Here is a 24,487-nt window from a genome sequence, read left to right on the forward strand (position 1 = left end):
CTGAGTCCTAGCTGTGAAGGGCTCCATCCCTCCTTTTCTGTTCTCTTCCCCTAGGGAAGGGCAGAATGGTGGGAAGACGGCCGGTGGAGTGTAGGGACTGTCACTTTTGTAGTCTGAAGAGGTCAGCTTCTCTAGAATAGAGCACTGTAAACCAGCCCGGATCCCCACCCCCTCCAGAAATTAGGCAGATCCCAAACCATTCGCACCAGCTCCCAGAATAAAGTCGGCCCAGCTCAGCCCGGAGTGGTCTGAGCTCGCTGCTACGGCGCAGGCAGTAGGAGTTCCGTATGAGCCTTAAGAGATCTTCACTAAGAGCGTGTGCAATTGGTAGCTTCAGCCTATCAACAAAAATAAGAAATCAAGCTAAACCTCTGCTTGCCCTCAGGAGTCCCTCCAGTCTGAGAGTTGCGCAGGCCTGAAGGCTCGGACTGCTTGCCAAGGCAGTAAGGATACTTGGGTCCTCGCCTAAGAAACAGTCTAGCTACTGCAGCCTCGGGACGTATCCCGCCAGGAGGCAGCACCCCTTGTGGCCCCGGTGGAGCGGTTTGGCGCCAGCACAGTCCGCAGCTGCGCTAGTCCTCCTGCTCTGGAGCAGTGGGGCTTTCCTGGCCAGGTCGCTCATGTACTCTCTGCGGATCCCGGAATCCACACATTTTCCCATGAAAACTGGGTAACTGTTCTGTCCTTTGGGCTTCTCTTCAATTGCTATTAGAAGTGTCTGGTGACCTCTAGTCTCCAGTACTATGAAACAGACTTGCCATTTGGTGCCTGGAGACTTGGTGAGATTTCCAGCTGGGTCTCACCACTTGGTTTCCTCGGGCTAATCGTGAGCCTTTCCAAGCCACGATTTTTCTTGACTATAGAGTGCACTTAGTAAGGACCTTTCTTGACGTGATTGTGAAATTAAAATGACGTTAAACTTTCGAGAAGACGTCCCGGCAACAGTGTCCTGTGAAAATCAATAGTTTACTATGTAGTATGCACCATTCTAGAGATATAAGTTCACAAGAGACCTTAGGACTCTTGTTATCTCAACCCTTTTAATTTACAGCTAAGCATACTTAAGCTCAGAGAGGTCAAATGATTATCCCAATTCTGTATCATCAATAAAAGGTAGATCTTGGATCAAATGCCAGCAATTCTTCAGTTACTTAAGCTACTGTGCCTTTCACTGTTCACTAGGAAACCTTTTCAAAGAATGTTAAAGTTCTAAATCATTTGCCAATTAATTTTAATATTTGGTGAGACACCTGTACACATGACTCAGGGTGGTCTGTATTCTAAGTTGTAGAACCTAAGAAGATGAACAAAAACATACCATAGTGTTACCTTTTTTACTGGATCACATAGTTTTTCAGCCTCTGCATAGCCTAGTATACAGTATTCAGTAGATATTAGGATTTAGTCAGTTAATTTGGTAGGCATTCCTGACAGGATCTGCCTGACTCTGATAACTTGGCCTACATAGGATTGCTGATGACAAGACTCCCAGTTCACCCTGACCCAGTGATTGATTATAAAAGTTCATTGACATTAGGTAGAAATACACCCCGTTTTCATAAAAACTGATCTGAGCTCAGGCAGCCTGGTTCTTAACCACTAAACTCTTATTCTTAAGACTGCATATTTTGCTCACTCTGCTTGAAACACTTACCAACCTCCCTGCCCCATCCCCTGTCAAGTTATTTCAGTTTATTCGGGACAAAGATTAAAACCACTCTCTGGAATGCCTCCCCTGACTCTTCCCCAAGTTTGGGCTTAACTATCCCCATGGCACAATTTTAGCTTTATATTGTCCAGATGAAAAAACCCTAGACTTTTAGGAGTAGCTCAAACCCCAACACGAAGTCGTTAATCTGGACAGACTGATTTCACTGTCCCTAAAAGACGATGTACTCAACTACACGTTTTTATAAGCAATTCCTCCTGTCTGTAAACTATTTTGGCCTTTTTACCTATTGAAATTCCATCTAAAGTCCAAGTTTAAAACCACCTTCTGATATATTCATCATACTCAAAGTATATCCAAAATCTGATTATTTCTCTTGCCTCCACTGCTAACATTATGTTAACACCTTATCTTTCTTAGGCATCACTAAAATACTTTCTAATTGGAATTTCTGCTTTGGCTCTAGCCGCTACCTTCAGTTAATTCTTAACACAGCATTCACAGTGACCCTGTTAAAATGTAAAGTTAGACCATGTCTCTTAAAATCTTCTAATGGCTTTTTATACTATCTTTAAGCTCATTTTTTTTAGTGACTGTGTTTTCCAGTTTTACTCTAGTGGGCACACTGATGAAGTGAAAAATAAATCCAACAATTAAAAAAGGAAACTGAGGACTTCCCTGGTGGCGTAGTGGATGAGACTCTGTGCTCCCAGTGCAGGGGGCCTGGGTTCGATCCCTGGTCAGGGAACTAGATCCCACATGCATGCCACAACTAAGAGTTCACATGCCACAACTAAGGAGCCCACATGCTGCAACCGAGGAGCCCGCCTGCCACAACTAAGACCTGGCGCAACCAAATAAATAGATATTAAAAAAAAAAAAAAAAAAGGAAACTGCCTCCTACTATCAAAACTCATTGACACCACCTCGTTGTCTTGTCTACTGTATGGCCTCATGACCTCCGTTCTTGCTCCTTCTCTTCCCCTCACTCTACAAAATATCCAGTCTCTGGATATCCAGTCACTGTTGTTGAAGTCTTTTCCAAATGACATACTGTTGTTCCTTTGTTTAAGATTCTTTAATGTCTCTCCATGACCAATAGAAATTTTTTAGCTTGGCACAAGAAGTCCTTCATGATCTGGCCATCCTCTAACCTCACCTTTCGCTTTTATACTTTATAATCCAACAATGTCAAGTACTTAGCTTTGACATTGTTGTCAGGTACTTTGACATTGCTTGTAGCTGGTTGTATACATCATGTAATTTCATTATTCCATTTCTTTGCACAAATTATACCTTCTGCCTCCTATCTTTTAACCCAATAACTGAATATAGGAAATCATTATAAAAATTACCTAAAATAATTGAAAACTTCATACATAAGTACACTTATGGAAGTTCAATTCATGCTATAAAAATTAAAACAGTCTAAATACCCGATAATATAGCAATAAGTATTATGGTACAGCCACACAATGGAATGTCATGTAATCATTAACATTTTAAATAAGTTGTATGTAAAAAGTTTTTTTTTTTGAAAATAAGACACCAATAAAAATATAAAAAATACAGAAAAGCATGAAGAACATAAAGATAACCAAAGATCCTCTCAAAGAAACCCACTAATAACATTTTTGTATATATCCAATGTTTTCCCCATGGAAATATCTGTATAAATATAAGTAGAATCTTACCCCATATAGAGTTCTATATCTTGTACTTTTAACACCATATTTATTATAACATTCTTGGAAAATATAGGTTTTAATGACTGCATAAGATTACGTCATGTAGATGAACCATAATTTATATGACCTTTCCCCTATTTAGGGGGGAGGGCAGCATAAAAATATTTTAATAAATATCTTGAACATTTATCTGTGTATGTGTTCTAATGTGGTTCAGAATGCTTGGCCCAGACCCACCACTTTCTGGAGAAACCTATTTGAACATCAGCCCTTACAACCATGTTATATGCCTTATCACTTCATCCCTGGGCATGTCTGAAAGCACCAGAGTGAACATCTGATACAAAGCTAGCCAATCCAAAGGCTTACCAGTAGCCTATAGTTTGGCCTGGCCTCAAAGACTTGTCAGGAGGTAGTAATTATAAGTTGAGCCAATCATCTTCCCCTACTCAGAAATCTAAACAGAGACCTAGAAGTTACAAGTTAGTGGTGGGCAATAAAATTGAAAAAAATATATTCAAGGATGTGGTGGCAATTATAAGCATGCACAGAGTAAACAGGAGGTCAATCTGTAGAGAGGAGAGGATAACCAAAGAGAAACAAAAGTTCTTGAAAGAGTAGCCTCCTTGTCTAATGGCTTTCTACAGCAAATTCTCATATTGAAGCTTCTGTCCTTGTGTTTTTTCTTTTTTGGTGAGATTTTAAAACATAATGTTATATAACTCAATTTTTATATGAAATAACTTAAGTGGATCTCTGTTCTTTGCAAATAGAACTACCCTAATAACACAACAATGTAAAGCAATTATACTCCATTAAAGATGTTTAAAAAAAAAAAATGAAGTACCCTAATAGAGTGTAACTCTATTTCCACAGGATATACATCTAGATATGAAATCACTATAGGACAAAGAGTAATAACAATTTTAAGGCTTATAATTGGCCAAATAGCTTTTCCAAAGCATGTCAATTTACCCTCAACAAAGGTAGTGTATAAGTATCAATCATTCTGTACTCTCACTGAAAATAGCTATTACAATTTTTGTTAATGATAGTGGTATTTTCATTGCTTTAATCTGTTGACGTCCTTTGCCATTTTTTAAACTAGCTGTCCATCTCTTGTATTAACTTATAAAAGTTCATAACTATCCTAATCAGGGCAAATATTTTCCCTGTTGTTGTCTTGACTTCCATATGTTCTTAACCTATAGTTTAAATTTTTTTAATGTGGTCAAATTCCTAGGTATTTTTTCTGAGTTCTTCCATTTCATCAAACTCTCAAAAAATGCATGTGTGTTTTCAACCACGTAAAAACCCACTTTGGTGAATTTTAAACATTTTATGTTTAAAATGGTAGAACCTCCTCTAAAAGAAAAAAAAGAAAGAGAGAAAGAAATCTTGTGCTAATCTTGAATGTGAATCAGAAAAGATGGATGGGGTTAACTTGTGGCTTTGTTTTTGATGAACCAGGCTTCATGAAACCATATGGAGGTTCATGGAACACAGCTTGAAAACCTGTGCTTTAATCAATATATATTAGATCAGTATATATGATATAGGTCATGAGACGAAAGCCTAATTTTATTTTTCACAAAAGAGTTAAATAATTTTCTCAGCACCATTTACTGAATAATCCTTCTATTCATAAATCTTTTATCATATGTAAAGTATTTAAGCATATGTACTTAATGTTTTATATATATATATGTAATCCATATACTGGTTTATTTTTAAGCTATTTAGTAATAACTGAGCATTCTGAACATTTTTTCAAAGGTACAGTCAAGTTCTCAATATTTTAACTTCAATATATCATTTATTATATGTTAGGGCAATCTCATTAATCTTTCTTATAATTATCTTTGCTCTTCTCCAATATCTATTTTTCTTAAAAGACTTTAGAATACTTTTTTCAATTTCACATCTCATTGGGATTTTGATGAGATTGGAAATAAATCTATAAATTAAGAACATCCCCTCTATACAAGTCCCCTTTTATTTTCAATTAAATGTTGTTTTTCATTTTCATTCTACATTTTTGCTATTTGTTCCTTTTAAAGAAATTTTAGTATTTCAAACCCTTTTTTGCACCCATTGTATTTTTCTGATTATTACAAGAGTTTAGGAAACTATTGGTTTTTATATTATTACCCACCTTAATGGGTTTAATTAGTTCATTTTAAATTAACCTTTAAAAGCATATCGTAGGCATGCTTTTGTTTGCCTAATAAACATTTGCCTATTCTTTTATATCAATAAATCAATATTGAGCAATCAATCAATTGAAAATTGGTCAATTGACCAATATCATTTTGCTTTAATCTTTTCTGTTGTAATAGCATATAAGTAAAATTTTAATTCAATCAAGGGTTTTCAAAACTTTTTAAGGGGAGATTTAACCTATTTTGATAAATTTGATTTCCTCTCATCTTGATCCATGTTCTCTAATTTTTTAGTTCATCTTCATGTTGTTTTTGTTTTCTGTCTTTTGCTATAGCGACTGAATATTCTTTGCTTTTATCTTCTCTGTTTTGAAAGAAATACATTTTTAGTTCTTTTAGTTGCAATTTCTAACTTTGTAAAAAAATATTTAGACCTTTACTTCTAGAGTTGTTAAAGTCAAGAAGAAAATGTAATGAATCCATGCTATCTAAGGTCAGAGATGTAGCACACTTTCTTTTGCTGTCCTTCCCTCATTTGGTTGCCAGATTTAGCAAATAAAAACACAGGGTGCTGTTAAGTTTGAATTTATATGAACAAATAATTTCTTAGTATAAGTTCCATGCAACATTTGGGACATACTTATACTAAAGAATTATCATTGTATATCTGAAAATCAAACCTAACTGGGTGGCCTGGATTTTATCTGATAACCCTACTTTCCCATCCAGACTTTAGCATATAATGTTTTTATACTCAACATTTGTATATTAAATATTTTCTTGTACAACTATTTAATATTTTTGAAGTTTTGTAAACAAATTAACACTTATTCAAGACTTAACTGCATGTTTAACTGATTTTAGTGTTTGTTACCAGTTCTTTTACACTATGACTTCCACATTCTTGAGCTCTCTTTAAGAAAGGTACATATTCGATATGTTTTCTGTTTTCTTGCTTATCTAATTTGTTACCTACAAACATAAAAGACAATTCAGTTGATAAGATAAACTGTGGGCGATAACAGATTTTTCAGTCTCACAATTCTGAAGGTGTTATTCTGTTGTCTTTTGACAATTACTGTTGCAGAGGTCTTTATCCATTTTCCCTCTTTGGTATTTTAGATAACCAGAATTTTTCCACACCTCCTAGTGTCTGAACCTATGAATAAATGTGGAAAACTGGGAAGGGGAATGGGTGAGAGTGTATTATGGTAACCTCATAGTGCAGCACCCCTGCAACAAAAGGCTGGTTCTTGAGTTTTCTGGGTGACAGAAATAACATCTCTAAGATAGCCTATCTTGGATAAGGGTCATACACTGTTTTCCGAATTTACTGGCCCTTTAGTTAATTCTTCAACATTTGAAAACTTGTTGTCTACCAGTTTGATTTTCAAGTTTTGTGTGTTTTCATTTTTTTTCTGTAGCTTCTTAGGGACTTTACAGGTGAGTCAAGATGCTATTTCATTTATAGCTAGCCAATTTCAATTCAAACCAAAATATAAGAAAATGTTTTGAAGTCAGTGAAAATACAAAATTGAACATACAGTATGACTTCATGCACATGAAAGTGCACAGGAAAAAAGGCTTAGAATGAAACAGGATGAAAAGTTTTCTTCTTGACTCTTCTATACATTTTATAATGACTATGCATAATATTTATTGTAGAAAAAGAAAATACACTTTAATTTAAAATATCCTCCTAAGGATCTCCTCTTGAAGCAAATGATTCTTAGTAGGAATTAGGAGAAACTATAAATGTTGCTTGGGATTATTTGGGTTATTTATAGAATTTTATTCCCAGCAGCATTTACTGGGCTTAAGGTGAAGCTTTGATTAAAGCTGTTATAACTAAATGAACAGAATTATAAGGTTTTTCTTCTGCGATTACTGTGAAGATGTGAATTCTGATCGAACCCCTTATAATACTCATGGCATTTATGAATTTTTTCTCCCATGTGGACTCTTTGATGAATTCGAAGAGCTGAGCTATGGCTGAAACCCTTACCACACTTAGCACATTGATAAGGCTTCTCTCCTGTGTGGACCCTCTGATGAATGTGAAGATTTGAGCTGTGACTAAAGCCCTTTCCACAATCATCACATTTATAGGGTTTTTCTCCTGTATGGACTCTCTGATGAATGAGAAGATGTGAACGCTGACTGAAGCCCTTCCCACACTGTTCACATTTATAGGGTTTCTCTCCAGTATGTACTCTTTGGTGAGTGTGAAGTTTGGAACTCTTGCTGAAGCCCTTCCCACATTCATGACAAGTATAGGGCTTCTCCCCTGTATGGACCCTCTGATGAATGCGAAGATCTGAGCTGTGACTAAAGTCCTTCCCACAGTCATCACATTTGTAAGGCTTCTCTCCTGTATGCACCCTCTGATGGATTTGAAGATTTGAGCGCTGGGTAAAGCCCTTACCACAGTCATCACATTTATAGGACTTTTCTCCCGTGTGGACTAACTGATGAATTCGAAGATTTGAACTCTGACTGAAGCCCTTACCACACTCATCACACTTATATGGTTTTTCTCCTGTGTGGACTCTCTGATGAACATGAAGTACTGAACTCCGACTAAAACTCTTACCACACTGATCACACTTAAAAGGCTTCTCTCCTATGTGAAGTCTCTGGTGAATGTGAAGTAATGAATTTCTACTGAGGTCCTTATCACACTGCAGTCTATAGAGTTTCTCTTCTGTGTGGACTCTTTGATGACAGTGAAGACTGGAGATCTGACTGAAGCTCTTACTACACACATTACATATATAAGGTACCTCCCCTGGGTGGACTCTCTGATGAAAGTGAACACCGAAGCTCTGACTAAAGTTACTGGCAACTTCATCACATCTGTACAGCTTCTTACCTATGTGGATTCTTGGATGTCTGTATACGTCTGATCTCTGAGTGAAGCATGCTGTGCTGATGGAGCATGGATAGAACTTTTCTCCAAGTTGATTTCTCTTGTGAACACACTGTGAGTTCCAATAATAAATTTCTTTACATTTATTACATCCACAGTATTTCTCTTCCACAGAGCCTTTCAGCAGGTCATTTTGGCATATCTCCCCAATGTACTCTGGAAGGGCTTCCTCTCCTGGGATATAAGAATGCTGACCTATAAGCTTCTGTTCTTTTTCCACAGAGAGATTTTTCCTGGATATGCCAACATGGTATCCGCGTCCTTGAAAACCACGTGAATCACTCACATAGATTTCTCTACCATCGTCTTCAGTGTGTTTTGTTTCTAAGGATTGATAAGGTATAAACTTCGTATATTTTAAGTTCCTGGGAATTTTGCCTTCAAAAGTCAGTTCGTAGTTCCCAAACCCTGGTACTTGTGTGGAGAGTATTAACCATTCTTGATGGTGAGAAAGGTGTTGCTGCTTTAGGTCTTTGGAATCTATACCTTGAACCATTTCCACATAGTTTTGATTATCATATATCTGAGTGCTGGCATTCCTCCAGCCTTGCCAGCAGGAAAGATGTTCATGTTCAAAATATCTGAATCTTTCTTCTTGGGGTCTGTAGCTCTCTTTCCAGTTTCCTAGAAAAGTAAGCAGATAATCCAGTGGTAAGATGAAAGCTGTGCTTAAAAATTTCCAAGTATCTCAATCAACAAGCTCCAGAATTACAGGAATATATGTGTGGGTGCAAGTGGGAAAGAAGTGTTATGACTTAGGCTGCTCCATATTTGGGTGTGGAATTCATTTGTTTGTTCATTCATAGATGTATTCATTCATTCAACAAACATATCTTGAGCATCTACTACTTGCCAGGTACTGTTAGAAATAAAAAAGAAAGTCTGACTGGTTTCATGGAAATAGTCTTAAAGACTGAGATTTAATTAGATTACTCTATTTCGGACATTATTATAAGAAATAAAATATTGTTTCTATTTTTCTGTTCTAAAATAGTGTAGTAGATTGTGGGAAAAAACTCTCTACTTTATCTACATCTTTGGGTGTTCCCCTTACACACCGACTCTAGGCTTGGCTATATAATTCGCTTTGGCCACTGGGACAAAAGTGAGACAAGCAGAGATTCGCAAAGTGCTCGTGCATTGGGGCTTGGCCTCTCTTGCTGGTTTTGAAAGTCCTGTGATCACCACCATGTAAATGAGCCTGGGCTGGCCTCCTTGAAGAGAGACATATGGTCAATACATGCCTGTTATAACACTGATACTGACCAACTGCCATTCAGGCTGTCCAGCTTCATCTTAGACCATCCAGCCCCAATCAAGTCACTCCATGATAGAAGATCCATCTAACCAACTAGAATCATGAAAAATAAAGTTTGTTTTAAATCACTAAGTTTGGGGTAGTTTGTTATACAGCAAAAGCTAACTTACAAATAGAACATGAAGAGAGAACAAATCGAGGACTGCACAAAATTATGGGCGGAAATCTGTGCTTTAAGTGTAATCCAGAAAATAAACAAGAATCACAAATACCTATTAATTACATAGCCAGAATGTTTTGGATGATATCTTGCTTCCTTTATCTTCTATTTGTCATGTGATTTAAGACCCATTTTTGAGAATGTTTCTTCTACCTCAATACAGCACCCTAATAAAGAACCAAAATACTCAACAAAACTGGTCCCAGAAGAAACTAACCTTATTCCCTAAGAGCTGTGATAATTTACCTACTGACATGACATTTGTGTAGTTCTCCCACATGACCTCTCTGTAGAGCTTTTGTTGAGAAGAATCCAAGAATTTCCACTCCTCCCAAGTAAAATTAACAGTCACATCTTCAAATGTTACTGCCATCTGGTTGAAGATCAGGCTTTCCAGGAAGAAGAAATCTAAGTGAGAAGATGGACAAAGAAAAAGACATTCAGCAGGTAACATAAGTGGTAAACCAGAAAGAAAAAGAAATAACTCCAATAATGAAGAAAAACAAGAAAGGTAAGAGGAGACATAATAAGAGGTCAAGTAGTTAAATAATGTATCCAATCATTGAACACCACCACCATCATAAGAAACATTTATATAGCATTTGTCTGCTAAACACTGGGCCAAGTAAGTACTTCACATATATTTCAAGTAATCCTCACAGCAATCCTATGTTGTAGATACTATTATTATCCTCATTTTACACATTAGTAATAATGGTTGAAAAAGATTAATTCCCAAGATCATGGACCTGGAGGTACTGCAGCTACGACCCAGGTCTACATACTTTGGACCAGAACTATTTGCCAACTGTAACAATATTGCTTCATGTTGCTTATATTATTGCTTCATGATTGATCATTTTAGACTGTTTACTTCCCACTGTGAGATGAGGAATTAGATTACCACCCGTACCTCCACTCCTCATCCTCCTATAGCATTATCACTAATTTTCTGGTTAAATCAATAAGCAGTGCTTATATAATTTTGAATATGATTATATACTGTTTTTTTGTGGGGGGGAATTACCTGTTTAATTTTTACTTAATAAACTTACTGTCCTCAATTTTTTGATTTTTCAAAAGGCTCTATATAATCTATTTTATCAAGTGTCTCATCCCCTCGCCCAACCCTTTTATTTTGGAAAAGTCCATCATCCTGCTCCAGTCAGGGCCGACTACTCTTTAGTGCTCCATTTCAAGATCATATGACTCTTCTTCTTTTGTGATTTACTCCATTAATTGGGAGGCACATAACAACATGAGTTCAATCAAGCCTGTGAATGTTAAGCCTATGGCCATCGAAAAAAGCAAAGGTGAGAAACAGACAGAGGTTTTCTTCAAAGGAGAATATCCAAACATGGTTACTAGGAAAGATTCCCAGGAATCATTTGAATCACTGTATGCCTTAAGTCTTTATTACTATCCCTCATAAGTGGCTGGGTGTAGAATTTGAGAGTGAAAAGAATTTTTCTCAAAACTGCTTCACTGTTTATAAGCTTTTAGTGTTGCTAAGACTGATTTAAAGAACAAACTGTAATTCCTTTGTGGGCAACTTTTTCTTTCCTCTCTGGAAATATTTTAGGGTCTTCTTTTGTGGCTGGCCCTCTGCCCCAAATGGTGTATGGATTTGAGCCTCTCCAAAGTTCACAGGGCTCATCAGTTCCTTTCTTGTCTGTATTACCCTGCTGAGTATTCTAGGATGTAACATCTTCAGCCCTATGTAGCTCTTACCACTATTCCTACTGTTGCCATCCAGGTTTTTGTTGAAATTTCTCATTTGCTGACGGCTCTTCGGCTTCATCATTGTAAGTTCATAAATTTCTTGGTTTTTTATTATATATATGCAGTTTTAGAAAGTAGAAGAGATAAATGCATGTATTCTGTCTAAAAATATTTTAGTAGAAAGAATAGATCATAAGTTGGTTATGTGACAAATTCATTTTATTTCTTTGATGACACATTCTCAATTGTAAAGTTCAATTTAAAATGTTCAGTAAATACTAAGAATAAAAAAAATAGTACTTTTGGACTTCCCTGGTGGCGCAGTGGTTGGGAGTCCTCCTGCCAGTGCAGGGGACACGGGTTCGAGCCTTGGTCCGGGAGGATCCCACATGCCGCGGAGCAGCTAAGCCCACAAGCCACAACTACTGAAGCCCACGCGCCTAGAGCCCGTGCTCCGCAACAAGAGAAGCCACTGCAATGAGAAGCCTGTGCACCGCAACGAAGAGTAGCCCCCGCTCACCACAACTAGAGAAAGCCCGCGCGCAGCAACGAAGACCCAATGCAGCCAAAGATAAATAAATAAATAAATTTATATTTAAAAAAAAGGGAGAGATAGTACTTTTAAGGAGATTACAATAAAATGGAAGGCAACTAGACTATCATCATCATCATACAAATATAATCATAGCAGCAACTAAATATTATCTAGCAGTTATGTGAAGAAGGCTTTGTTATCTCATTTACCATCACAACAATCCAGTAAGGTATTATTATCAACACTAAAGGAATGAGGAAACTAACATTTAGCAAGATTAAGTAACTTTTACAAGGTCATGTAGTTACAAAGTAGTGGTTTTTAAACCCAGGCCTACCTACTAAGTGAAAGTGAGAAAAGTTAAAAACAACTTGTGAAGGGTTGTAAATCAAGATTTCCACGTACAGCCATATTGTGTTAATACATAAGGGCAAAAGGAAGATGTACTGAAATATTCAAGGAAACAGCTACTGTTTCCCAAATTAAATAAAAATCCACGCCTAAAAAATGAAACATTAATTAGAAATACGAATTCAAGAATGAGAAAATTCAGTGCTGTTTATTTTTAAATGTTTATAAATGTTAAAAACTATAAAGATAGTAAGTCTACTTTAACACATATGAATGGATAAATCAAATAAGAAAATTGGGATCCTCAGAAGCTGAAAACCTGGTGTCAGTGTAAAAAATAAATGAACTCGCTGGTTCTTCATTTTTTAAAAAGTACAGTAAATAAAACCCAGTCTGTTGTTATTGCTTTTGATTGTCATTTAAACAAAGATTTAGGAATTTATTTTTAAAAATATACTAGAGATTAAGAGCCTAGTTTTTTTTTTACTGAAAGTAAGTTCATAAAAATTATAACAATGCCGAAGTAATATAAGTAAAAATTAAGTCTACCCTCCCCAAATAATTTAAGAAATAACCACTATAGTTTTCACTGTGTCCTTTCGGACCTTTTTTCATACATACATACCCCACTAATGTTTTTTTCATAACACAGACATGATAATTCTGCAGTCTGCTTTTTTCATATAATATATAGTGTACAACTTCCCGTTTCAGTACATATAGGCCTATGTTATTCGTGGTGACTTTAAAATATGTCCAGAAATTATTTGATACCTTTCCCTTCAAAAGGTGGAGCCTAATTCCCCACCCCTTGAATGTGGCCTGGGTTAGGGACTTACTTCTGATGAACAGGAAAAAAAAGCAGAAGGGGAAGCAATGGTGTGCAGCTTTCAAGACTAGCTCATAAAAGGCACTGCAGCTTCCTCCATGCTTTTTTTCTTGGATCAGTCACTCTGGGAGAAGCTATCTAACACACTGTATGAATAGTTAGGCAGCCCTGTAGAGAGGCCCATGTGGTGAGGAACTGAGGCCTTCTGTCCTCAGTGAGAAATGAGGCATCTGCCAACAGCCATGTGAGTGAACCATCTTAGAAGTGGATCCTCCAGCCCCAGTGAAGGCTTCCAATGAACTGTAGTCCTGCTGACAGCTTGACTGCAACCTCGTGTGAAACCCTGAGCCAGAACCACACTGCTATACTGTTCCCAGATTCCTGACCCTTAGAAAATGAGATAATAAATGTTTGTTATTTTAAGCTGCTACATATAATTTATTATGCAGAAATAGATGGTTAATGTATTGTTGTAAAAGTTGCATAGCATTTCATGTTATGATATTCCAAAATTTAACTGTTCCCATACTGATGAAGATTATTTCCAGTTTTCTGGCTATCATAATACAGCAGTGAACAACTCTCTTAAATACATCATTGAACACTCGTAATATTTCTAGAAGATACATTTCCAGAATTAGAACCACCAGGCATGTGCATTTCAGTCTACTAAAAAAACACTGTAAAACTTTGAAAATATTTTTAAAAATTTGTTACAAATATTTTCCCCCACTAGAAAGTTAAAAGCGGAATACCTACATTCAAAATTAGTAGGTACAAGTCTATAGAGGAAAAAAAGAATTATAGAAAGCATAAATTAAGATGGCAAGTAAAATTATTAATAGACAAAAGGATCCTAAAACAGTTTTAAAATATAGAGGCATATTGCTTAGAAGAGACACTCCAAACTACTGAATTCTAGAAGATTAAAAATGAAAAGACAGGCTAATCTGTAACAGAAAAATGTAGACAAAAATAAAGTAGGTTTTGCAATATTAATATTACATAAGGTAAAATCAAAGGAAAAAGTATTACCCTAGATTAACAGAGTAATTTTATGAGAACTGAAATTATTGCTCTTGGTGTACCACCCATCAGAATTAAGATTTTGTCAGAATTGCTCCACGACTGTATATCAGAAGGTGGGGGGTGAGGGGAGATGGGGACCATATGATAGCAAAAATAACAGTAATTATAATAAATGTGAATAGCTTAATCTCACAGATTAAAAGACACAGATTTGTAGGTTAAAAAAATAAGATTCAACATGTGGTTTAGAAGAGACACACTAAAAAGAAAAAAAACATAGGAATAAAAGGATGGAAAAACATTCCACACAAATATGAACCAAAAGAAAGCTGTAATAACAAACTTAACTTCAGATGAGATAAAATTTATGGCAAAAAATTTGTAACTGTGTGGTGATGGATGTTAACTAGATGTATTGTGGTGATCATTTTACAATGTATACAAATATAGAATCATGTTGTATACCTGAAACTAATATGTCAGTTATATGCCAATAAAAAATTTATGGCAAAAATATAAGGGACAAAAACACAGTTTTTTTTCTGTATTAGTAAATAAATAGTAAGACCAAAAAATATCCATTATAATTAAACTGCACCCACAAATAAAATTTCAAAATGTATTAAGTAACAACTATCATAAGTTCAAGGAGATATAATATATACACCATTGATTGTAATTATAGATATTAATATACTCCTCTCAGAAAATGATAGATCAAGCAAAACCAAAGAACTCAACAATATAAAGACTAAACAGTACAATTAATACTAGAGTTATTTTATCTGTGTTGAATTCTATACTCCGGAAACACTAAATACACATTATTTTCATGAACCCACAGTACTGTTACAAGATTGACCATGTATTGGTCTATAAAAGAAATCTCAATAAATTCCAAATTATCAACATAATGCAGAATACATTCTCTAGATACAAGGTAATAAAATTAGGAACTATTAACAATGGAATTTAAAAATCCACACTTCTGGAACCCAAGTAACATATTAAATAGCCCTTAAATTTAAAAGGAAAATATAATGATAATTAAGAAAATTTGAATTGAATAATAATAATTACACATCAAAATTTTCAAGACCCACATAAATAAGTACTAAAAGGAAATAAGAATGGCTACATATAATCAACCTAAGCATTCAACTCAGAAACTCAGAAAACAAAAACTCTCCCCCTCTAAAAAAAAGAGCAAACTTCAAAAAAGAAGGATAAAGCTGAAAGTCAAAGGGGCAATAAACAAATAGATGATGTGGAAATGCATAAAGCCAAAAGATGCTCTTAAAAATTTAATAAGTCAGATCTCTGCAAGTCTAATTTTTTTTTTGAAAAGATGATTATAAACAAAATTCTGGACAAAATGAGGAAATAACCACAGACATAAGACTTAAAATAATACAAGAGCATTATGAACTATATGCAAATACACTTGAACATCTATATAAAAGAACAAATTCCTAGTAAAGTACACAATGCCAATATAAAATGCCAAAATAGATTTTAAGAGTAATATAAAATTACAGACCAGTAAGTATTAAAGGAAACTGAAATGGCAGCCAAGATTCTTTCTGCCTCCCCCAAAATCAAAGGCCCAAAGAGTTTTACAGTTGAGTTCTAGCAAATGTTCAATTAACAGTTAATTACTATTATAATCAAACTGTTTAAAACAAGAAAGTGAAAATTACTAGCTTATTATATGGCCAGTGTAATATTGATTACAAGACCTGGTAAGAACAATACAAAAGAAAACTATAGGCCCATTTTTAAGTTTGATAGATATGTAAAAAATCCTAAATAGATATTAGCTAACTGAATTCAGATATGTATGAAAAAATGATAAAGCATAATTTATAACAGGAATGGAGGACAGTTCAACATGAGAAAATTAATCAACATAATTCACTATACTAATAGACTACAGAAGAAAACCACAATTATCTCAACTGATGCAGAAAAATTGTGTGATAAAGATCATAATGTTCACTGCCTATAAAGGTCTTAAAAAAACTTTCAGCCAACTAGAAATAAAAAGAAACTACCTAAATTGGTAAAGGTTATATATTGATACTAAGAATCTACATCAAACATTAAGCTTAATGGAGAAATTTTATATGTATTCCCTTTATGATGGTAACAAGATAAGAATGCCCACCATCACCACTGCTTTCAAAATAGTACTAAGGGTTCTGACAAATACTATAAGAAAAGAAGAAATAAGAAGCATAAGGATTAGAAGAAAAAACATAAAATGTCATTATTTGCATATGTTATGGCAATCTACCTAGAAAAACAAGAGTATGTGGATAAACCATAAACTGATGAAAAAGCTCAGCAAAATTACCAGACACAATAAAGCAAAAGCATCACGGTATCAGCAATCAACTACCAGAAAACAAGATATCATTCACAACAGCAAAAAAACCAAAAAAACCAAAAAAACAACTATCTTATAAAAAGATAGTTTTATCTTTGAAGACAACTTTCAAATTCCAACAAAGTAGAAAAAAGATTATCTGAATAAAGGGAGAAGCATGCCTCCATGTTCTTGGATGAGATGACTCAAATTCAATATACCTCCAGTCAAATTTCTAGCTGGATTTTTTGAGGAACATGATATACTTTTTTTCCCTAAAATTTATAGGGAGGGAAAAGAAGTCCATAAAGACTTAAGTAAACCAAGCAGGAAGACTTGTTCTACTAGATACTGACATACCACCAAACTACAATAGTAAGATCAGAACAAATAGACCAGTAGAACAGAATTGAGGACTCAGAGCCTAAGCAATGTACTTGTTTATATATGAAAACTTATTAACAATAAAGATGGCATTAAACATCAAAGAAAAAAGAAAGGATTATTTATACTAGATGGTGGTGTGAAACTGATTAACTATATGAGAAAAAATAAAGCTGGATTCCAACTTGATATCATATACAATGGGACACTAGATGGATTAAACACTTAAATGTTAAAGGGAAAGTTATAGAGTTAGTAAAAGAAAATGTTAGGATTGAAAAACATTTACCATTGTTAAATGAATCCAAGGGCCAGTTCTTTGGGGGGAAAATATTAACAATAAAATAAATCAATCCCTGACTAGCTATAAAAGAAAAGAAAAAGGGGTGGGCACAAACAGAAAAAAGTTAGAAATGAGATTAGTGAAAAAGCAACAGATAAAAATTTAATTGAATGTTAGGTGGGCACTTTCCACCATTCTCTAGAACATAAATCTGAAAATCTGAATGGGAAATGTATTTTTTCCTAGAAAACCATTTGATATAGCCCCAAGAAAAGGGAAAAATCCTGAACAGATCAGATATTTTGAAAGAAACTGGTCAAGTTATCAAACAAATATGACCTTCACAATAACAACCCAAAAGTTTCCTTAAATGAATTCTTTCAGATTTGCAAAGAACAGATTATGTGATTCTATTATACTATTCCAAGGCATATAAAAGAATTATCAAAAATTTTAAGAAACTCAGGAAAACACTGAGACAGCAAAATCAGAAAACTACAAATCTATATTACTAATGAATATTGACATAAACTTCAGAAATAAAGTAAAATATAAGGCCAATAAAATGCAGCAACACCTGTATTTATAATCTACTGCCACACAACTAGTTACTTCAAAACTGAGTGGCTTAAAACAATAATTATTATCTTTCATGGTTTCTCTGGGTCAGAAATTCAGGGGTAGCTTGGCTGGGCAGTTCTGGTTTGGACCTCTCATGAGAGTGATGTTGAGCTGTCAGCTAGTGCTGCAGTCATCTAAAAGGCTTGACTGGGCTGGAGGATTCACTCCCAGGGTGGCTCACTCACATGGCTGGCAGGTTGGTTGTGATTGTTGATGGAAGGTGGAAGGTCTCAGTTTCTTTCTACTTGGTCCTTTCATGTGGCCTGGGCTACCTCTCAACATGGTGGCAAGTTTCTTGAGAGAGACAGGCAAGCAAAAGCTGCATCCCATTAATGACTTAGCCTGGGAAGTCACATAGCATCACTTCTGCTGTACTCCATTGGCTGAGGCAAACACATGCCCCCAGCCAGATTTGAGAAAAGGGGACACAGATGACACCTTTTGGTGGGAAGAGTGAAAGTCACATTGTAAGAAGAACATGAAGGATAGGATGAATTATAGGTATGACTATCTTTGGAAAACATAATCTGCTATAATACCAAAGTATATTATAGCATGATGAAATGGTGGCTAATTCCAAAAGGCAAAGGAAGGTTCATAAGAGAAAATCTATTAACTATAAGCCATCATAATAATGTCAAATAAGAAGAGCCATATAATTATTTTAATCAATGCCCAAAAGATCTCTCTTAAAATTCAACAAATGGGACCTAATGAAACTTAAAAGCTTTTGCACAGCAAAGGAAACCATAAGCAAGATGAAAAGACAACCCTCAGAATGGGAGAAAATATTTGCAAATGAAGCAACTGACAAAGGATTAATCTCCAAAACATACAAGCAACACATGCAGCTCAATATCAAAAAAACAAACAACCCAATCCAAAAATGGGCAGAAGACCTAAATAGACATTTCTCCAAAGAAAATATACAGACTGCCAACAAACACATGAAAGGATGCTCAACATCATTAATCATTAGAGAAATGCAAATCAAAACTACAATGAGATATCATCTCACACTGGTCAGAATGGCCATCATCAAAAAATCTACAAACAATAAATGCTGAAGAGGGTGTGGAGAAAAGGGAACCCTCTTGCACTGTTGGTGGGAATGTAAATTGATACAGCCACTATGGAGAACAGTATGGAGGTTCCTTAAAAAACTAAAAATAGAACTACCATATGACCCAGCAATCCCACTACTGGCTTATACCCTGAGAAAACCATAATTCAAAAAGAGTCATATACAAAAATGTTCATTGCAGCTCTATTTACAATAGCCAGGACATGGAAGCAACCTAAGTGTCCATCAACAGATGAATGGATAAAGAAGATGTGGCACATATATACAATGGAATATTACTCAGCCATAAAAAGAAATGAAATTGAGTTATTTGTAGTGAGGTGGATGGACCTAGAGTCTGTCATACAGAGTGAAGTAAGTCAGAAAGAGAAAAATACCGTATGCTAACACATATATATGGAATCTAAGGAAAAAAAAAAAAGTCATGAAGAACCTAGGGGCAAGACTGGAATAAATATGCAGACCTACTAGAGAATGGACTTGAGGATACGGGGAGGGGGAAGGGTAAACTGGGACAAAGTGAGTGAGTGTCATGGACATATATACACTACCAAATGTAAAATAGATAGCTAGTGGGAAGCAGCCGCATAGCACAGGGAGATCAGCTCGGTGCTTTGTGACCACCTAGAGGGGTGGGATAGGGAGGGTGGGGTGGAGGGAGATGCAAGAGGGAAGAGATATGGGGACATATGTATATGTATAACTGATTCACTTTGTTATAAAGCAGAAACTGACACACCATTGTAAAGCAATTATACTCTAATAAAGATGTTAAAAAAAAAAACAACTCATGCTATCCAAACATACTTGGAAAAATGTCCACTTCATATGTTAAATGAAAAAATTAAACATATAACAGCCATTCATATATTCAACAAATATTCATTGAGTGCTCACTATATGCCAGGCATAGTTCTATATACTAGGAACATTCCCTGCCCTCATGGAGCCTATCTGTCATGATTCAAATTTTTTTATATATACTAATCTCTTTATATATGTATCTTAAATTTATGTTTGCATATTTGTACATATGTGTATGTGTATGTATGCATACATACTAGTATTTGTACGGATTAGTGAGTATGTATGTATATTAAGTATTAAATAAAAGACTAAGTATTGATAAATACATCAAAATGTCAATAACGGCTGTCTCTGGTTGATGTGCCGTGGACTCTGAGTGGTACACAAGAATAAGTAACCAGTTAAACATTAATTGCCCTCCAGAGTATGGCGTAACCTTATACATTCATACTTACGTCTCTACTGCAACTAGCCCAGTTTCCTTATTTGTCCCCTTATATTCTGCCTGAGACTAAATGATGGTCTTCCTGTCTGGAAAGATATCTTCCAATTCATAGTAATTATTCAAATCTGAGTTCCTGTTCCTGTCTTTTACTTAAAAGTGCCACTCATTCCAGCACTGTTTAATGTATGATAACTTTAGAAATTCTTATTAACCTCATGTGATTTGTTTCCCCAAGGTTAAGGAAAGACATTTTTGTATTTATTCATCTCGGGTCATCAAAAACAGTATGAATTATATAGTAGGCTTGAATGACTGGCTGACTGAATGAGTAATTGCTGGGAAAGGACACTGGGCAGGAGGCAGGAGGCAGGGGCTTGCTGCATAGGAGGCTTGAAAGCTTCTCAGGCAAAGAGGAATATGTTCTATTCAGTCTGGTCCATCCATCCCCGTGGCCACCTCCACTACTCCCACTATCCATGGAGAAGTCTGGGGCATTTTATAAATGAGAAAAGACAATCCGACTCACCTGGGATCAGACTGTGAGGGAAACAGTGAACATTCCTTCCTCCTTCGTGCTCCTTTTTGGGGGAAGGGTGGAGTGTTGACAAGGCTGAGCTGAGGGAGAAGAAAGGAGGAATGATCGACTGGGCATGACTTGAAATTCCCAAACTCACTACAATCCCCACGTACTAACTGAGTGTGACCCCCCAAATCTCCCAGACAGAGGTCAGAAAGAGCTCAAGAACATTTCTGTTCCCTTTCAAGCACCCGAAAGGAGAGCTGTACGAACTGGCACTCAGGACCTTATTTCTGACCATCTAGAAAAGTACAATTCTAGTTGGGGCATGAAAACACAGAATTTGATCTCACAGTTTAGTCCCTCCAGGAATGCAGATGCTTTCTATGTAATTTAACCTCTCTGAGCCTCAAAATTTTCCTAGTTTATTATTAACAAGAACAATTTTTTTAAAAGATTGGAAAAAGCAGCACACTTAAATAGTTCTTTCTAAAAGTATATTTTTAAAATTTTGTTCAATCAGTTAAGTAGAAAGGTAAATTCCATCACCCTCTCCTACTTCTTACAATATAAATACTGGATTTACTATTAGATCAGAGTACAGAGTCTTAGCAAAAGATCCCAGATCTAGGGCCCCCAGGACATGATAATAGTCTCAACTCTGTCACCAACCACTTGTAGAACTTCGAAAAAGACCAAACTTCTAGACCTCGTAGGGCCTCACTTTCCTCACCTGTAAAATGGGGGCATGAGTCTTTGCCACCCTGGTCCTCCCTTGCTGATCACAGGTCCCTGGGGAAAATGATAAACAGTTAAGAGCCCTCTTTCCCTAGAGAGAAAAATGCTTCATGGTGTCTCAGGAGCAGGACAGGTTTGGGCTCCCACTACGCACCAAGGGCCGCCAGAGTTTGTACATCTGAAGCTCCAGGTTCAGACGTACAAACGGTTCTCGCGGAGCTGGATCCCGGCGGCCTCGGCTCCTGTCGCGGAAACACGCGCGGCCTCCGTTCCACATCCAGGCCTCCGTTCCCCATCCAGACCTCCACCCCAGCACCTCTCGGCCCCGAGCACCCCAGCCCCAGGACCCAAGCTGCCTGTGCCTCCTCTCTCCTTCCCCTTCTTCAGTTTAAACGTGGGGCGGTCGGCTGTGAAGACACCTACACTGGTGTCCGAGATTTCTAAGCCGGAGCGGCTTCTCGGCCCCCGGCCCTCCCTCTTCTGCCTCTCTTCCTGCCACAGCTCTCCCCGCCCTTGTCCGCTTCTGGCTCGGTGCTCCCGAGAGTCCGCGTCACTTACGGAGCCTCTGGAGGGGGACGGGGACCGGCCCAAATACTCCGTCTAAATAAACAATGGCCGCAGCCCCGCTTGACCAAAACCAAAGCCCCAGGCCTCGGAGTAGACACTCGGAGCGTTCCCATGGAGACGGGAGGAGGCGGGGCGGGAAAGGAAAACGCCGGAGGACGTGGCTCCTGATTGGCCAGAAAGAACGAGGCGAGACCTCGCCTTAAACCATCAGCGTTCTCGGGTGGGAGGACAGTGTACTATGGCTCTCTGAACCGAGGATGGGGCTGAGCCCCCAAGATACTAACGTTAATGGGACGGTTCTAGGTGTTTTTAGGGCCCCTGGGAAGGGGGGCAGGGCTGGGGATTCGGGGAAACAGTCACCCTGGGGGGCGAGGGGTGGTAACGCCTGCTGTCTCGCGCACTCGGCGGAATGGGCAACCCACTAGCTCTGGCTGTAGCGTCGCCTCTAAATTCGAGTCACACAGCCGCGAAGAGGGCTTTTCAAATTTCGTTTTATGGGGACCCGCTTCTCTCCTGCTAACTCGCTGGTCGGGTGGGGCTTTCCTTCCTGCTCTCTTCCTGCCAAGACCTAGGCTTCTCTGCTACCATCATTTTCTCTCACCTGGATTATTGTAATAGCCTATTAACTGGTCCCTCGCTTCTGCTATTGCTACTCCAATCCCCTTCATGAGGATCCTGGATGATTCTCTCAAAACATAATTGTGATTATTCACTTTGCTCAAAACCCTTACTTGGCTCCCTAGCTTATTCCTAAGTGAAAGCCAAAGTTCTCACAGTGACCTATATGGCCCTACATATAGGGCCATACTTTTCTCATCTAGTTCCCTACCTCTCTGACTCCATATTTCATTATTCTGCTCCCTTTTGCCGTATTAGCCATTCTGGCCTAATTGTTGTTCTTTCAACTTGTCATGTTTGTTTCCACATCAGTCCCTTCTTACATTCATGAGGTGTGGATGGACTCATCCACTGTTCTAGGTGCTGGGGATACACAGTGAACTAATGGATAAAAATCTTTATCCACTATGGAGTATGGAGCCATTCTATTTGGTGGAGTGAAGTGGGCTGGGGAGAGAGCATTAATAGCCAACGCACAAAATTATTTGTTGGGTGAGGAATTCAGGATGCAAAAAACAAAATATAATTCAAATTGTGTAACTCAGTGTGTGTGTGTGTGTGTGTGTGTGTGTATGTTATTGTGAGTACAATTATACAAGCATGGAGAAAAAATGCAAAAGGATACATTCCAGATAGTTGATGTACTTCATGTGGTTCATTTATTGGGAGAGATCACTGTGAGTAAAGATAGGAAGAAAATTGAGGGCCTATAAGTCTCTCAGACTCTTAGTAAAAAAGGAATTTCATGACTTTTACCTCTGTGCTTGTGGGAGATAAGGGAAATCACAAGCTTTCTTATTTGACAAACCTCCAAGCATTTTACCTTCTAGTAACACAGAGATGTCATTTATAATATTATTATCAGAAGAACAAGGACTACAATCACTCAGAATTCATGTTAGATGTTAAAGGTTACTTTCACAAGGCATTGCAATACTTTCAAAAGTCCAGGTATCTTATAGGAGTACTCCGTACAACTAACACTTTCAAGTGCAATATAAGCAGAAATAGAACAAGATGGTAGCATTATGAATATCTATGCAGATCTCCTTATTGCACAGCAAAACAAGATGGATATTCTATTACTGATTTCCACTTTTCACCTTGTTAGATTAGTTTTATGAAGAAGAATGGTGTCTCTCCTTCCAGTTGCAAGGGCTTGTGGAGACATCTATAAATTTTTTCAGAAATGCCTTTTCCCTAGTAGTTGTTAATTAATAAGACTTGCATTTCAATTTTATTATTTAGCTTTTCAAGGAAAAAAGGCATGGTGCTTGCTTCAGCAGCACATATAGTAAGAAGAAAAAAGGAAAGAAGGCATGGAAAATTAAATTTTACCAAAAGTATAGAGAAAAGGCAAAACAGAATTTTTTAAATAATGATGCAATAAAGGGCAAACATGTTCTTCACAGGAGTTTTTTTAGTGGGAGAGCTAAGTCAAAAAGAAAAAAGATTGCACTAAAATGCATATCATAAAACATAAGCATTCACATAAAATCAAATATTGTCAGATATACGTAAATAAAATAAAAATGAAAATGTCTAATTCATTTTTACTAAGGTACAGTTCTGGAACCCTCAGTTTCTAAAACTTCGTTTCTTTAATAGTCTCCTCAGTTTTTAATTTTTTTGTGAAATAAATGTGTTCTATTTCATGGTTTTT

At 36.8% G+C, this 24,487-nt stretch overlaps 1 protein-coding gene across 2 annotated transcripts; it reads right to left on the reverse strand.

Annotated features, from left to right (window-relative positions):
• Positions 1 to 7,381: 7,381 nt before the first annotated feature.
• ZNF214 (zinc finger protein 214) lies at positions 7,382 to 22,294 on the reverse strand. Of its 2 annotated transcripts, none has more exons than XM_061201390.1 (5): positions 22,198 to 22,294; positions 21,635 to 21,693; positions 20,911 to 20,999; positions 10,173 to 10,334; positions 7,382 to 9,072 (listed from the first exon to the last, which is right to left on the reverse strand). In XM_061201390.1, the coding sequence occupies exons 2-5, from the start codon at positions 21,649 to 21,651 to the stop codon at positions 7,382 to 7,384; spliced, it is 1,959 nt and encodes a 652-aa protein (XP_061057373.1). In that variant the 5' UTR covers positions 21,652 to 21,693; positions 22,198 to 22,294. The 2 variants fall into 2 exon arrangements, with proteins under 2 accessions (XP_061057373.1, XP_061057374.1); XM_061201391.1 differs by lacking the exon at positions 22,198 to 22,294 and adding an exon at positions 22,063 to 22,187.
• Positions 22,295 to 24,487: the final 2,193 nt, after the last annotated feature.

This window comes from Eubalaena glacialis, chromosome 10 (genome assembly GCF_028564815.1).
Source record: "Eubalaena glacialis isolate mEubGla1 chromosome 10, mEubGla1.1.hap2.+ XY, whole genome shotgun sequence".
Taxonomy (NCBI): Eukaryota; Metazoa; Chordata; class Mammalia; order Artiodactyla; family Balaenidae; genus Eubalaena; species Eubalaena glacialis.

Excerpts from the sequence above, each read along its gene's own strand:
- ZNF214 (XM_061201390.1), bottom strand. Across the intron at positions 10,335-20,910 it reads CCCTCACAGTCTGATCCCAG|ATTTCTTCTTCCTGGAAAGC; the intron begins GTGAGTCGGATT and ends CTTCTCACTTAG. Across the intron at positions 9,073-10,172 it reads CACAAATGTCATGTCAGTAG|GAAACTGGAAAGAGAGCTAC; the intron begins GTAAATTATCAC and ends TTACTTTTCTAG.